Source organism: Chiloscyllium punctatum, chromosome 3 (assembly GCF_047496795.1).
Source record: "Chiloscyllium punctatum isolate Juve2018m chromosome 3, sChiPun1.3, whole genome shotgun sequence".
Taxonomy (NCBI): Eukaryota; Metazoa; Chordata; class Chondrichthyes; order Orectolobiformes; family Hemiscylliidae; genus Chiloscyllium; species Chiloscyllium punctatum.
This window is the reverse complement of record NC_092741.1, coordinates 148,226,469-148,243,396: the sequence shown is the minus strand read 5'-3', so window position 1 is coordinate 148,243,396 and position 16,928 is coordinate 148,226,469. Positions and strand designations below refer to the sequence as shown.

Genomic DNA, 16,928 nt, shown 5'->3' with positions numbered 1-16,928 from the left:
TTTGAGAATCTGTTGTATTGTATTGGAAGAAAGTTGTAAAACTTGAAAGAGTTGAGAAAACATTTACAAGGATGTTGCCAGGGTTGGAGGATTTGAGCTATAGAGACAGGCTGAATAGGCTAGGACTGTTTTCCCTGGAGCATCGGAGGCTGAGGGGTGACCTTGTAGTGGTTTATTAAATCATGAGGGGGATGGATGGGGGAAATAGACAAGGGTACAACTAGAGGGCATAGGTTTAGGGTGAGAGGGGAAAGATATAAAACGGACCTAAGGGGCAATGTTTTCACACAGGGGGTGGTGCGTATATGGAATGAGCTGCCAGAGGAAGTGGTGGAGGCTAGTACAATTACAACATTTAAAAGGCATCTGGATGGGTATATAAATAGGAAGGGTTTAGAGAGATATGGGGCAAGTCCTGGCAGATGGGACTAGATTAGATTAGGATATCTGGTCAGCACTGACACGTTAGACTGCAAAGCTTTTTTTGCTCTCTGACTTTATGATGCACACAATTAATTAACCCTTTTTCTGTGTCAAACTGTATATGTTGATGGATTCAACCTAAGTTGCTCAGAACCAACCCAGCCTCCCCTTTCATTCTTCTTCTCATTCCTCCTTCTCCCTGTGACCCCAACAACAAAAATTGCTCTCCCCTCATCCCCCAACAAAAGATATCTTGGTCTTCACAATCTTGGATGTACTCGGAATACAGGGTTAACGGTAGGGTTCTTCGTAAGATGGAGGAGCAGAGGGATCTTGGGGTCTATGTTCATAGATCTTTGAAAGTTGGTGGATCAGGCTCAGGTGGATAGAGCTTGTAAGAAGGCCTATGGTGTATTAGAGTTCATTAGCAGAGGGATTGAATTCAAGAGTCGTGAGGTGATGTTGCAGCTGTACAGGACCTTGGTTAGGCCACATTTGGAGTACTGTGTGCAGTTCTGGTCGCCTCATTTTAGGAAAAAAGATGTGGAAGCTTTGGAGAGGGTGCAGAGGAGATTTACCAGGATGTTGCCTGGAATGGAGAATAGGTCGTACGAGGATAGGTTGAGAGTGCTAAGCCTTTTCTCATTGGAACGGCGAAGGAAGAGGGGTGACTTGATAGAGGTTTATAAGATGATTAGGGGAATAGATAGAGTAGACAGTCAGAGACTTTTTTCCCCGGGTACAACTGAGTGTTACAAGGGGACATAAATTTAAGGTGAAGGGTGGAAGGTATAGGGGGGAATGTCAGGGGTAGGTTCTTTACCGAGAGAGTGGTGGGGCATGGAATGCGCTACCTGTGGGAGTGGCAGAGTCAGAATCATTGGTGACCTTTAAGCGGCAATTGGATAGGTACATGGATGGGTGCTTAAGTTAGGATAAATGTTAGGCACAACATCGTGGGCCGAAGGGCTAGTTCTGTGCTGTACTGTTCTGTATGTTCTATGTTCTATGTTCTACTTCCAACAGAAGCAAAAGCTTTGTGCTATCAGAGAAGAGAGCTACCACTGGGCAGTACTCTCTTTTTTATGATGTATAAACTTTGCCCCTCCTCCCCTTGACTTGGTTATTTTTGTCATATTGTCCTGATGAATGTAAAATGTAAAGCTTTCAAAAAGTGTGTCCTTCTTCAGCAAAACTCAAATTTGTAAAATTTATCCTCTTTAAAATTCAAGGGGACTGGAAAAGCACAGCCTGTCAGGCAGCACAAGCTCTTCATCTTTTTTAACGGCTTATGCTCAAAACATTGACTCTCCTTTTTCTCGGATGCTGCCTGACTGGCTATATTTTTCCAGCACCACACCTTTTGGTTCTGAACTCCAGCATCTGCAATCCTCACGTTCTCAAAGTTCAAGGGGGCAAGAGTATTTTGATGAACTGCAATAGATAAACTGAGGATTTACCTATATTAAAAAAAACATTCTGATGGTTAATGAAGATTTCCTGAAGAGTATACATTATAAATAGAAATAATGTGGGAATATGTGAGAAAGGGACACAGGAAGGCCATTTTCTATTACAGAGCAATTCTGTAAATTAAGGTTAGAGTCACAGAGTTTTTAACAGCATGAAACGAGGCCCTTTGGCCTGTGCCCATACTGATCATTAATAATTCAGCAATTCTAAACCCATTTTCCAACACTTGGCCCATACCCTCCAGGTGGTCAGCTATGTAGATTTTAAATGTTTTGAAGGTTTCTGCTTCCTTTCATGCCGTGAGTTCCAGATACCCCTAACCTTCTAAGTGAAAAATGTTTTTCTACAAGTCTCTCTAAACCTCCAGCTCCTTACCTTTAAACTGTGCCCCCTGGTTTTTAACCCCCCCCCCCCCCCCCCCCCCATTAAGGGAAAATGTTTCTGCCGATCTACCCCATCGATGACCCTCAGAGCTTTGTAAAGCTCTATCAGGTGATCCTCCTTGTATTGTTTCCAGGTATGGTCTGTACCTGGGCATGGTTTCACACACACTGCTTAGGGGGAAAATGATCACTTAAATACCAAACGTTGCACATGTCAATTTGTTGGCTGGTGTTAACTTTGCTGCAATGAAAGAAGTGGTTTTGTTTCTTGAGTAGCAGTAGCATTTTGTGTGTGTATATATATGTATTATATATATATTTATTTATCTTTATAATGTTATGAGTTGTTAAATATAAGTGCAATGATGCCTATTATATTGGGAGGGAATACATGTAAATGAAAGACTTGCAATTAGTTAACAAATTTTTATAACTATGAGACACCCCACATCACTGCCCAACCATGACATCTCCTGTTTCAGCTGAATTCTTTTAAGCTGATAATTTGTATTCTTTCACTTTCTCTTGCAATTCTAAGTCTAGTTTTCTCATGTTCTTTTCAATTTCATTTCCCTTTTCTGCTTCCTCTCCTGTCTTTTTTTTCTCTCATCTCTAGTTTTGTCCTTTTCTCATGTTACACATAATTGAATGCCGCCCAATTCCAAAGGTTCACTACCCAGAATACCTGGTCCTTCTTGTATTTCCTTTAAACCCAAGTGCTAGTACTTCAATTTGTCTCTGACTTTGCAGCTCTGTCAGGCAATGCTATCCCCAGTTTACCCACCAAATAATCAATCTTGTCTTTGAAAGTTCCTTTAAGGCTGTGAGGGACAATTCTGCCACCTGCAGGAAATCATTTACCATTTCCAGTGTCATGTCTTAATTTTCTTTTATTCTCTTGTGAGATGTGGGTGTCGCTGGATGGGCCAACATTTATTGCCCTTCCCTAGTTTCTCTTGAAAGGTGTTGGTGAGTTGTTTTCCTGAACTTCAAAAGTGAAGCACAGAACCTGTGTATTTGCCCATATCATGGGCATTAAGGTGTGGTCGGTATATTATAATCTTAATAAAATGAACCAGTGTTGGCTTCCCCTGATTTTTCCAAACCTTTCAAAATAGTTATTGATTCTGGTAACATGAGGGTAGCTGCAGTCTTGTTGCAGGATGATAAGTTGCAAGCAGAGAAGTGGGGTACTTCACTTATAAACTAAACCAGTATCAACGGAAGTAACCTACTATTAAAATAGCCAGACTTTGGGATAATTGTTGACTCCTTAACATGTTGAAGTCAGTGTCTAACAGGTAAAATGGAAATGCTAATTTATGCTGATGGTAATCCACTGGCCTTCACTGAAAACTTTACAACTTGAAATATGAGATTATTCATGTGAAGTCTTTTGATGCACCCATTTTATTATAAATATTATTCACATTGCTGGAATAAATGATGTAATTGCATTAGCCTGAATATAAAATGTTGGAATAAGTTAAAGGTTGTAGAAATGCCAAGATTCAATAAGGACGAGGGAAGGATTGTAAGTCTTGTGTTTTATTGTTTGTGGATCACATATTTTGTGAGGAAACATATTAAGTTGCAACAACTCCAGGAGTAATGGGTTTTGATTTCCAGGAAGCCATCTCAGTGAGGCATAACTAAGCAGTATTTTCCTTGTCTTTATAACATTGAAGAAGCTCCCACTATCACCACACTATAGGTTTTGCACCTTTATGCAGTTTTTCCATGCAAATTTATTTTTTCCAAATCTTTCTCACTAATTGGAACCCTATAGAATACACCCAGTACTGTAATATTGCCCATATCGTTCCTTAGAACTCCATCACCTGTAAAAATACATGAGGGAAAATGAATACTACCATTGTAGTCATCCTTTATGGCATATTTGCTTGTTGTTCATCACCAGTTTGTCTCTCAGATCATCTGCTTTTGTATGAAACTATTGTTCAAACCAGTTTCCTCTAGCAAGTTTTGAAATAGCAATCCTCCTTCCTAGAGTAACAGCAGAGCTCGTGAAATTATGCAGCAGCAAAGACCACCTGCAAACTGCAGAGAAGCTTTTACTGCAGCAGGTGACCACGTCTTTCCCAACCGCTACTACTCCTCGGAAACAGACAGGGCAAGATACTTGGGTGGTGATGTGGAATCCAAAATCAGGTTAGTAAAGTTTGGTATCAACTATTACAATCTCTCAGAAATGTGCAGGCTGGACCACAACAAGTTATTAACCAGATGCTTCAGTACAGTCCTGTTCTTTCTCCTTCAGTGCAACCCTCAAGTCTTTCCCTCGAGCTTGGTAAATGTTTAATTATGGTTCAGGATTTTAAGTGATAAGCTTGTTAATTATTGCTTGAAATGATTGAAAGTATTTTCATGTGCACATTTTACATTATAGCAGTAAGAGGCATTATCATTAGACTAGCAATACAGAGATTCAGGCTAATTATCGGGGGGCGGGGGGAGGGGGGGAATCAGTTTCAAATCCCACCATTGTTAGACAATGGAATTTAAACTCAAGTACAGTAATAGATCTGGAATACAAATCTAGTTCAGTGGCCACGGCAACTCTGTCCAATTGTTGCAAAAACCCATGTAGTTCATTGATGGCCTTCTGAGAAAGAAATTTGCCGTCATTATATCCAAGCAATTTTATATACCAAACAAATCTGAAAAATACTATTTCACACAGATACCATTTTATTTCAGCTTTTTATTTATTCTCTCAATCATATGAATTAAAAATATGTCTTTAGTACAAATATTTTGGAATATTCTGAAACTTCAAAAATCGTTTTAATCGCCTAAAATGTTTATGACTCCAGATCATTCTAATCACAAGGTATGTTTTGTTTCACTTTGTTGACAATCAAAACAATAAGTTGGGGTATGTTCATGATGTTCAAATTGTAAATGAGGACCTACTTCAATGTTACAAATCAAAATTTGGTTTAATCGGGAATCAACATGTTGAGTATTAGTGTTTTGTTGGAGATTAGTTAACGCCATCAAATCTGCAAAATAGAGAAGCAGGTTTCCTAACCAATATTTATCTACCCAGGCCAAAAACTGACTTGGGCCAAATAGTAATCCTCAATAGAAGTGTGCTCCATTTCACCGTTTAACAGTGATGATTTATATTTGATCTAATTTTGCCACTTCATCCAGGGTGGCAAGATTGAGAAAAGTGGGCATTCTGAGGAACTTGCTTCCCTTTAAGCACATATTTCTTACGTGTCATATTATGTGGCAAATTTCCTTTCCAGAAGGACAACAGTGAACTACATGGTCTTTTGCAATAATTGGTAAGAATTGTCATGGCCACTGAGATCAGATTTATTTTCTAGATCTATTACTTGATTTTAAATTCCACTTTCTCACATCATGATTTGGAGATGCCGGTGTTGGACTGGGGTGTGCAAAGTTACAAATCACACAACACCAGGTTATAGTCCAACAAGTTTAATTGGAAGCTCTAGCTTTCGGAGCACCGCTCCTTCATCAGGTGCTGGTGGAGGACAGAATTGTAAGACACAGAATTTATAGCAAATGTTTATCGTGTGATGTAACTGAAATTATACATTGAAAAATACCTTGATTGTTTGTTAAATCTCTCATCTGTTAGAATGACCATGTTAGTTTCACTTTTTTCATGTGTAAATCACAAAACTTTTTTTAAAAGTTACATTCTCAGGCTAACTGTAATAATTGGTGTCAGCACAGACAAGATGTTGAAGGTGTTAGCTCCCTGTGTTCCCTATCTGTGCCATAATGTTTGGACTGATTCTAATCTAAAAAGTGAGTTAACAGAGTCTTACATGGATTCTGTTAACTCACTTTTTAGATTAGAATCAGTCTAAACATTATGGCACAGACAGGGAACATGGGGGGCTAACACCTTCAACATCTCAACACCTTATCTGCACTGACAACGTAACTTTTTAAAAAAGTTTTGAGATTTACAAATGACAGTGAAACTAACATGGTCATTCTAACAGATGAGAGACTTAACAAACAATCAAGGTATTTTTCAATGTATATTTTCAGTTACATCACACTGTAAACTTTTGCTATAAATTCTGTGTCTTATAATTGTGCCCTCCACAGCGATCTAATGAAGGAGCAGTGCTCCGAAAGCTAGTGCTTCCAACTAAACCTGTTGGACTATTTAACCTGATGTTGTGTGATTTGTAACTTTCTCATATAATATGCTTTTGAACTGTTATATATTTTTTCAAGTTCTAATGATCAATAGCATTTTGACAGTTATGAACATTACAAGTGAGATTTCATTCTTCAAAAAACAATGTTAGTTCAGAAGTTCAGTTCATCTGGTAAGAAGACTGCAGAACTTGCCAATTAAGTTGAAAACTGACGTTAAAGGATGCACCCTCAGCTTGTGACTAGGAGGCATAGGTTCTCCAGTAATGTATCACACTGCTCAGTCTCATTGATGCTTTCAACATTGGACATAACTGCAGAAGAAGTGTAAGTTCTCAACTGAAGTATGTGAATCAGATTGGCTTATATTACTTTCTGCATTTAGTGATGAGCTCTGCAATGTTGTTGCTGACTGCAAACTTAAGGCCATTGTGTTGAAGAAACTCTTGGTTTAACTGTGCGAAGTATTGTTATTGCTAAAGGCCTAGATTGTGCCTAATTATGGACTTTGTTTTTTAAAAAAATTAACAAATTGTGTCACTGAAATCCTTTGCATAACAGGGAACTGGAGGTGGAACTAAATGATAAGAAATCCCAGTTATCACACTGTCAACAGCGATCAAATTCAATAAAGGATGAAATAAAGTTATTTTACACCAATATCAGCAATACACAAAAGAAAAGGAGACAAATCCAGGTCAGTGTTTAAAAGACCAAAGAAAAGTATGACTAATTCAGTTCTTTTCATTTTAAATAATTAATCATGATGGAATAAACCTAAGAATTTATCTCCTGTGTTTTTCAGGAAAGAATAACTAAAATTAAGCTAGAAATTGGAGATTTAGAAAACATTGAGGACCCCCAGCCATTTCATATTCCTACATTAGTAAGTGTTAAAATTAATTGTGACTTACTTGTGTTTCCCTCCCTATGTAACGTAAGTTTTGAATGCTGCACAGAATCTTCAATGGTTAATTCTTCTTTTACTCATCATTGAATATTTTCATAGACTTGAGTCAATCATGCCATGAATAACAATCAGTTATATGGGGTTGGGTGGTAACTGATTCCTTCTATTCCTTACACTAGAGAAAAGAAGCCCAAGACATCTGCCACAGAATTGAGTCGGCCCAAAATAACTTGGAGCAGGCAAGAATGGATTTGGATGTACATCGAAAGTTATTGGAAGAGGATGAAAAGAAATACAAAGAAATACAAGGGAAGGAACATTCGCTGGCAGAAGAAATAGATTCAAGAAAGGTGCATTCTAATTATCAGACTAATTATCCAAACTGTTATCAGATTTAGAAATGTTTTTGAATAATATTTAAAGAAATGAATTATTACAACAGGAAGAGCTAAGTAAAGTGGACACAGAGATCGATACATATAAACAGAAGGAAAAGCATTGCAAAGGGGAAAGAAATAAACATTTGGAGAGAATAAATGAACTAAAAAGGAGGTTGGAAAGTAAAGAATGTATTTTAGAGGTAAGTGCAGCTTTCACTAACCAGGCATGATATATTAACTTAAAGTCGTGATTAAAGCTATTCATCTAATAAGCAGATACTTATAGCAATGTGAAATGAAATGGTGGAATTAGCCTTAATAACATAATCGATATACATATATATAAAGTACTATAATATTGACGTTTCTCAAAGCATTTCAAATAATAATCTATTGAAGAACAGTCATCAACCATTACAGGTCAAAATTTGGATATGGTCTTTGCTAATGGGAACAGTGCACAACAGGAAATGCTGCTGACTGGTTTGTACTCCCACAAGGTTCCTGACTTATACTGACTGATTTGTACTCCCAGAGGGCTCCTGTTGAATTATCTGAGTTTGGATGATGGCCAGTTTCTGGTTGAGTGCTTACCTATCTGTGCACATATGCAGCTCTGCCAAGATTTCTTTCAGCACTATTGCTAGTTGAAGATTTGAATCTTATATTGCCAGGCATACTTAAAGAATTAAACCTGAATTTTCCTTTGAGTACTGTTGAGCTCTACAAGAGGAAATAGGGCAGGAATGCATTATACTAGATTAGCTTTAGAAATGGTAACATTTTTCTCTACCATTTCCGACAGATGATTAGAAATCCTCAGCCGAGAAGGAGCAATTGAATGAAATAGTCATGATATAGTGATGATATATTTCCCCTCTGTGCTCATGATGTTCACAATATATAAAACAGGCATTCAGAATGTGAACCATCACTGAAAAGATAGAAATTGATTTAAAGGTATAAGAGACAATTCAGAGAATTCTTAATTCTTGATGCATGTTGGTCATTTTGCTTTCTCTGTTGCCACCTCCCTTTTCATCTCTTGCTGTGAGACTCCACTCATTTTAAAAAGTGTATATAATGAGGGTGAAATTGATCTTGAGCATTGAAGTAAAAATCGTGACCCTGAATGACTAACCTACGTTTTACACCCTACGTGGATGGAATATGAATTAGGTTATGGATTTGATACTTTGTGAACATATTTCAAGGAAGAAGGGAAGGAGTAATGGGGGTGGGAGGCAAGCCTGATCAAGCAGCAGGAGAGGAACATGGCATCTGTATGATCATGCGCCTGTTGTTAATATCCTCAGAGTTTGTGGACCCTGAACTTTGTAAAGGAAATGTCTAACAGTATGTCTTGTATGCTGAAACCTGACTAACAGACAATCCCCGCTATAGGAATCTGAAATGTTAGCCATGTAGCTGTGCACAGAAGTATTAAGCGGCTCGTTGATGCATCATTTGCTAGTCTAAGTCATTTCATCCACTTCACTGCAATAAGCCACAGTAGCAGCATGACTGAAAGCTGCAGTTTTATATTGTGACAGAATCCCTGAAGGTGCACAGATTGATGGATTGTTTCCACTTGGCTATGCATATTCCCTTCATCAATCCTACTACCTACATCGATGGGAACTGATTCGTTTCTCTGATTTTCCACACGATCGTACAAGTGAATATCAACATTCCTACAAGTTACGTAATGCCGTTTTTTGGTGTGATTCAGTTATTGAACCTCAAAAAGATATGTTCAGGTTATTGTGAAGATATCTGACACAGGTCTGACTGGAACACTTTCACAGCACTCCAGTTGGCCGGTGCTAGTGAAGGACCACAGCACAATGAAGATATGTGTCAGGTGTCTGGATTCCTCTGGTTGTACTCTGCAGCATTGTCAAAGGTTCCAACAGTGCTACATAATATTCATGCACAGGGATGCCTCATCATGGAGGTCTAGGAGATAGAAAGCACTCAAAACAGCAGCAATCATTTGAAAAAGCAAAGGCAGCCTAAATCGGCTTTGGGTTAGAACCTATTGCTGCGTGCAGAGGGGTTTCATTCTACTGCCACAGAAGAAATTCTCCTTTGACATCTGGATCTGGTAAAGTGTGTCAACAATCCTGATAACATCTTTTCTCATTTCTTACATTTCTCTCACCATCTGAAAACCTTTCCACACACACACCCAGAGAAAGCACTTGATGAAAGCTCTGGTTGCAACAGCACAGCAGTAGCCTTTGCAGAGACTCACTGAGGTGTCCCTATCCTGCATTGGGTTTGATAGTCTGTCTGCAGGAGTGTGAATAGTTTGTTTGATGTCTGTGATAAAAATACTGCATTATTAGCATTGATTATTCATTAGATTATGTACTACTAATTACAAGGCACACACTGAGTTACAGGTTACAGCCTGTTATTTCTAGCTGTCATTTACAGGATGCAAAAAATTATGTTAAAATATGACTAATATTTGCACCACTGGCATGATAGAGACATGTTGTTCTCTAACTGCTTGTTTTGCTTGATTTCTTTGACCTCATTTTACCAAAATGGGGAGCTCCCTTAGAATTATTTCAATGTATTTGGCATTAACTAATGAATCAAACTATTGCTTTCAGTTCTGTGAACATTTAAACAGCTAAAGCTGATGTCTTTGGGTAGTGCTTTTCATTTGCTATTGTATTATGGGTGTGAACCTGGCCTTTGGGAGAGCGAGGGCAGGATCTGTTTTCACATTTCTTCATTCACAAGGGAGCATCATTGACATGAGCTGGCATTTAGTCGAAATCCCTTATCACTCTTAGGAAGATGAGGGTGACCCAATTTCTTGAACCACTCCAGTCAGTGTGGTGAAACTATGGAGGAGAAAGTGAGGACTGCAGATGCTGGAGATCAGAATCAAGAGTGTGGTGCTGGAAAAGCAGCAGGAGAATTGACGTTTCAGGCATAAGCCCTTCATCAGGAATGAGGCTTGTGAGCCAAGGGGATAGAGATATGAATTGGGGAGGGGGGGGTGGAGTTGGGGAGCAAGATAGCTGAGACTGCACCTGTTGGACTGTTAACAGGGAATGCAAGAACTTTAACAGGGTTGGTGATGAAAGACTGATGATATACTTCCATTTCAGAATGGTATGTGACTTTAAAGGGAACTGCAGGTTGTAGTGTTCCTTTTGTCTGCTGCCCATGGTCTTCTGGATGATGAAAGTCACAGGTTTGGGATTTAATGTTAAAGAAGCCTTGATGCATTACTGTAGTGTATCTTGTCAATGGTACACATTGTCACTAATGATGGCGGTAATAATTAGAATTAGAATTAGAACAATACATATTCAAGTCAAGTTTCTCAAGCAGGCTGCTTTATCCTGGATTGTGTTGAGCTTTACGAAGGCCACATATCTAATTTTTTTTCTGAGGACTTGCGTTTTGTGGTAAAATTGAGTTATTTTAAGTTCTGTTGATGCCTGGATTATTTTTTGTCTGGAAGGTCTCTTTGGACATTGGAATATGTTCCTTTTGACAAGGCATGTCTTGGAAACCACATAGTTTCAGTGAATTCTGAATTTGTTTTTTGAGATCACCTGCCTGACAGAAAATTAGTTTCTGTTTGAACAAAGTTTTATTTGAGTAGAGTTTGCTTGCTTTTCAGTTGGCGAAAATCCAGCTTATTTCTTTGCCTTTCTGAAACACCCTGGTTATGAGTCAAATGTCAGATCTGATTGTCCACTTCAAGAGAATCTGGAAGTCTTCTTGGAATGTGTTTCCTGAGGAAGCTGTGTCTGCCAAGACTCCAGAGACAACTATATCTTCCCAGTGACCTGTCTCTGTGCTAGAACAGCAGATCAATTGCCTTCTGAACATGTCCCCAACTTGTCTGTTGTTCATTAAAGGACTAACTGTTATTAGTCTAAAGTGATATTTTACAATGTGAACCCATGCAGAGAAAATCCATTTTACCCACTTCACTTGAGATGTTTGTGTTAGCGTGTGTGTGTGTGCGTGCATGCGTGCACATGTGTGTATAAAGTTCACGCATATGTGTGTATGCAAGTGTGTTGTGTTTATGCATATGTGTGCATGCATGTGTACGTGTGTGCATGTGTGTATGTATTTGTGTGTGTTTGTGCGCACATGTGTGTACATGTGTGCATTGCAGTTGTGTGTATTTGAGTGTGTGTACGGGTATGTGTATCTGAGTGTGTATGTGTGTGTGCATATGTTTGTGTATGTGTGTGTATATATGCAAGTGCATAGGTATGTGTGTATTTGAATGTGTATGTGTGTAAATGTGTGCAGGCAAGCTTGTGTATTTGAATGTGTGTGCGTGCATGTGTGTATGTCTAAGTGTGTGTGAGCTATTTAAAGGGGTAAATGTTTTTACTGTCACATTGTGGACTGAGATGAGAAAGAGCTGTTTTAGAACTGGTATTTTAAAGGATGGCTGCATGTTTTGTAAAGCAAGCACTTTGACACTCTTGGAAAACATTGAGCAAGCAGCAATTGAAGTAGTTGCAGGTAAACAGGAGCTGGGCGGTTGTGTACAGATGCAGCTGGATGGTAACAAGAAGCTGATTGGTCTGTAGACCAGTGATGTTAAAAGTCTTTTGCCTGTCAACAATCATGTGATTGGCTCTCAGGAAGAGCTTTGGGCTGGGAGCATGACTGAGAGTAGTATTTTGATCTTGACCAGCACAGAAGCTGTCTCTCTGCAATCAAAGCTCACTTTAAACTTGAGGAAAACCAGTTTATCCTTTCTTTAGCAGTTGTAAGCTGTAACTTTTAACTGACAAGTTAAAAGTTGTGTAAGTGATCCGGCTGCCTTGTGTCTCTTGATAGGAAGACAACTCTGAAGTAGCATTCTGACCGGTGTGAGGATTGTCACAGCAATGTGTGACTAGGAACCACTGATCTGCCTCCCAGTTTTCCTCAACCCATGTGTATATATATATTGTGTGTGTGAGGGAGTGAGTGAGAGAGAGAGTGAGTTTATAACGGGATTAGAGTTTTCATTTGTAGTGTGTTACAACACAGAGACAGGCAAATCAGCTTTTCCAACCCTGTATTCACAACACTGTAGAATTAAAACCTTCAAAGTCTCTCAAAATTGGCCCCATTGGATCCCAACCAGACTTTCAAATAACTCATCCTTGACTCTGTGAATAATCAATTCCAGATGTGGTTTTTACCCCAGCAAAAGATATGATAATTTATTAACAGTACAATGAAAAAGATGTAACTCTAGCAGAGCAAAAATTAAACTACAAAGTATTGTAATTGTTCTATGCTGTAATCCCAAAACCTTTGTCTTCAGCACCAATCACACAAAAGACAGACAAGCAAACAGTTCAGGGATAAATAAAAGAAAATAACAAAACTGGTCAGATTGTTTAAGTGGTTTTCACAATGTTCCACAGGCAGAGATGATAGTTTCTTGGTTGATTTTCTGAAGGTGTTGGTCTGGGTCACCTTTTCAGTTCACTCGGATAAAGGCAATAAACCTTGGCTTTGTGTTCTTTGAGCTTCCATTAGCTGATCAGTGAGGTTAAGTAGGAAGCTTCCAAATCACCTGTAGCAATAGTGAGACTTCCTTCTTCACCGAAAACGCAGTCTAAAACCTAATTCAAAGTCTGACCATTCCGAGACAGACTGATTGTCTCTTCCAAAAGATCTCAATTGCATACCTGCTAGCTGCTGGCATATATAGCCATCATTGATAGCCACCATTGATAGCCATCATTGATAGCTATTCTTAATAGCCATCATTAGTAGCCATTGTTGATAGCCATCATTAGTAGCCATCTTCCACTGTTTGTTTTAACATTATGCTCTTCTTTGGTGACAAAGTAACTGCAGAACCTTGTTCAGGAACCAACCTACAATTTACTTCCAAACCTGGCCCCAAATAAATAAACTCTTTTTGATTGATTTTCCTTTTAGTAGAAGAGGTTACCTATAGCTCAGAAGTTTTTAGCTCACAGTTCACAGGTCCAAACCAAAAATTGGTAAAATAATAAAATAAAAAGAACACAAAGGGCTCTAATGGTTTATAAATGTTTACCTGTAGCTTGAATCTAATTACTTGTAATAAGCAGTAATTCTTTTTAAGTACAGTAACCTGGTCTGTGCTTTCTACCTGCATACATCTCAAAAACAGAGGAATTGGATAATTTTGTGTTCTTAATTTAAAATCTTTAACTTTTGTGATAACTGCAGAAATAGCTAGGCTTAACTTCCAGCACTGTACCCTGTGAGTCATAATAATACATTCATATTACAAACTGCATGTGTTAATCAGTTTTGCATATTCAGTGAATGAATCATATTTCATTATAAATGAATAGTTTTCTGTTAATAAAGAAAAATGGTTGATGGATCTTTTTATTCTAAGTCTAATATAGTGAAAGCGTATGATTAGCCATTTTGGGAACTGGGAAAAATAATTAAATTTGTGTTGTGACCTGTGCAGTAATGGAGGTGGGGGGAGAGACACAGTGCTCTCCTCTCATCTCAGTCATCATCTCTGTTGTTGAAGCTGTACTCATTCAGCAAATGTCGAGTATTCCATTGCAATCCTGACCTGTCCTTGTAGATAGTGGAGAGGTTCTGGGAGTTGCAGAACTTCCAGTCAATGACAGAGTATTTACATGGAAGGTCCAGTCTGGTTGTGTTAACTCATGAGATCTCATTGGTGAGGCTTTCAGTGATAGTGGCAAAGGGACATGGTTAGATGCTGTCTTGTTGGAGATGGTTTTTTTCCTGGCACTTTTTCTGATGCAAATGTAAATTGCCACTAAATATCCCAGGCCTGAGGACTGTCCAGATCCTGTTGCATGCAGACAGGGCTTCCTTCATCAGTTAGAAATTGCAAAATAACTGAACATTATTCATCAACCTGTTTCTGATTTCATGTTGGAAGCACCTGAAAATGCTTGGATCTAGACACTAATGGGAGAAATGGCTACAGCAATACCCTGGGGATGAGATGAGTGCCTTTTGAAAACCACAATCAGCTGGCTGGTGCTGGGTATGACTCCAGCTAAAGGAGAACTTTTCTTCTGATTTCCATTAATTTCAATTTCAATGGGAGTTATTGATGGAAAGCTTGATCTAATGCTGGCTCACTATCACTGTCACCTTCTGCAATGAGCTCTTATGCCTATGTTTGGGTCAAAGCCATAATGATCTGTGGACTTGAATAGTCTTTCAAACTGAGAATTTGTGACTAATTGCTGTTTAAAAGCATTATACATGAGGAGAAAATGAGGACTGCAGATGTTGGAGATCAGACTCGAGAGTGTGGTGCTGGAAAAGCACAGCCAGTCAGGCAGTATCCCAGAAGCAGGAGAATCGACATTTCGGGCATAAGCCCTTCATCAGTCCTGATAAAAGGCTTATGTCCAAAATGTCAATTCTCCTGCTCCTTGGATGCTGCCTGATCTGCTGTGCTTTTCCAGCACCGCACTTTTGACCCGCAGCATCATACATGACACCATTTGTCACTGAGAATAGATTGATATGTTCGTCAATGGCTAAATTGGATTTATCTCTGCTTCTCATTACAGAATGTACCTGTATTTTGTTGGTTAAATGCTAGTTATTGAGGTTTTACTGGAACAGCTTAGGTGGATGGCTAGTTATGAAACATATCGTTAGCACCACATCTGGGATCTTGTCAGGGCTCATAGCCTTTTCTATACTCAATGTGTTTAGTTGCTTCTTAATATCATATGCAGTGAATCAAATCAGCTGAAGACTGGCATCTGCAACGATGAGGGAGCTCAGAAAGAGACTGAGATGGACCATTTTCCCAGCACAGGTGGTTGAAGATGGTTGGAAAAGCTTCATAATTGTCTCTTGCACTGACATGCTGGCCTCTGTCAACATTGAGGGCTGGGATATAAAATAAAACAAAAAACTGTGGATGCTGGAAATCTGAAACACACAAAAGCATAAAGTGCTAGCAAATGTCAGCAGGTCTGTCAGCGTCTGTGGAGAGAAAACAAGGTTAATGATTTGAGTTGGGTGACCCTTCAGAACAGAAGGTTCAGAACTGGAGATTTACTCTGTTTTCTCTCGATAGATGCTGCCAGACCTGCTGAGATTCTCCAGCAATTTCTGTTTTTGTTTGAGGACAGGGATGTTCATGGAGGCTACTTCTCCTGTTTTTTAAAGATGTTTAACTGTTCATCATCCTTCAAACTGAATGAATAGAATGGGCCAACAGAACTTTGATTTCCGAGTTGGCTGTGGGATTGCATACCTCCATCTGTGGCAATTTCTTTTCTGCTCGCGGTCTTGCATGAGAGCTTCACCAGATCAGTGCTTCATTTATAGGAACTGATGAGATCTGCTCCTGTTTTGCTCTTTTGCAGTCTTTACTCAACCAAGTTAAAATTCACATAACAGAAGGTTATAGGTTTATTTGGAAGTACGAGCTTTTGGAGTGCTGCTCCTTCATCAGGTGATTGTGCGTGATTTTTAACTTTGCATACACCAGTCCAACACCGGCACCTTCAAATTATTTACTGAACCAGGCTTTGTCCTACTCACCATCAAAGGTACCCAAGTTCCAACTAAGCCACTGCCTAATGTGGTAGCAGATTTTATAATTCAGCCTTTTTCTCAAAGCGTTTTTTCTAGAAGGAAGATGTGATTTTGTTTTTCACTGAGGGGTGAGAGTCTTTGAATGTCTCTTCCTCGAAAAGTGTTAGAAGCACCTTGGGATATTCTTAAAGCAGAGGTGGATAGATTCTCGATAAGTCAGGGGTCGAAAGGCTATCTATCGGGGTAAGCATGATCTTAATGAATTGTGAAGCAGGCTCAAGGTAACAGTGAAGACAATAAAAGAGTTTTGCAGGATGGATGTGGAAGGGCGCTTTTCACTTCTGAGTGGTTCTAAAACCAGCATCCCAAAATTTATCAGGACATTGTAGAAAATTTTATGGTATGCCCAGGCACAGGGCTTCCTGATAAAACTGGTACTTGGCTACACTCGTGCTTTCTTCAGACCACAGTACAGAGATTTATTTGGATGCTGCTTCTGGGCCATAAACCCAGAAAGTGGTTGTGGTTTGCAGGCAGCAGCTGCACTTCTGTTTCAAATACTCATTTACAGGCAATAGCCTTGCACTCAGCAAAGCTAGGTCATAGTAAACGGGCTGTGGTATGAACTCTGGGTCATCT

General features: G+C 39.1%; 1 protein-coding gene across 4 annotated transcripts in view; it reads left to right on the top strand.

The window, feature by feature from the left end:
* LOC140466507 (structural maintenance of chromosomes protein 6-like) overlaps positions 1-16,928 on the top strand; it is a 127,468-nt gene that overhangs the window by 91,725 nt on the left and 18,815 nt on the right. For all 4 annotated transcript variants that reach the window (XR_011955225.1, XM_072561992.1, XM_072561997.1 and 1 more), the window contains 5 exons: positions 4,291-4,451; positions 7,014-7,149; positions 7,258-7,338; positions 7,542-7,712; positions 7,805-7,942. Coding sequence is in view for 3 of the 4 variants with exons in the window: in XM_072561992.1 (XP_072418093.1) it covers positions 4,291-4,451; positions 7,014-7,149; positions 7,258-7,338; positions 7,542-7,712; positions 7,805-7,942 (687 nt within the window). In the remaining variant the exon portion in view is untranslated. The remainder of the gene's footprint in view (positions 1-4,290; positions 4,452-7,013; positions 7,150-7,257; positions 7,339-7,541; positions 7,713-7,804; positions 7,943-16,928) is intronic.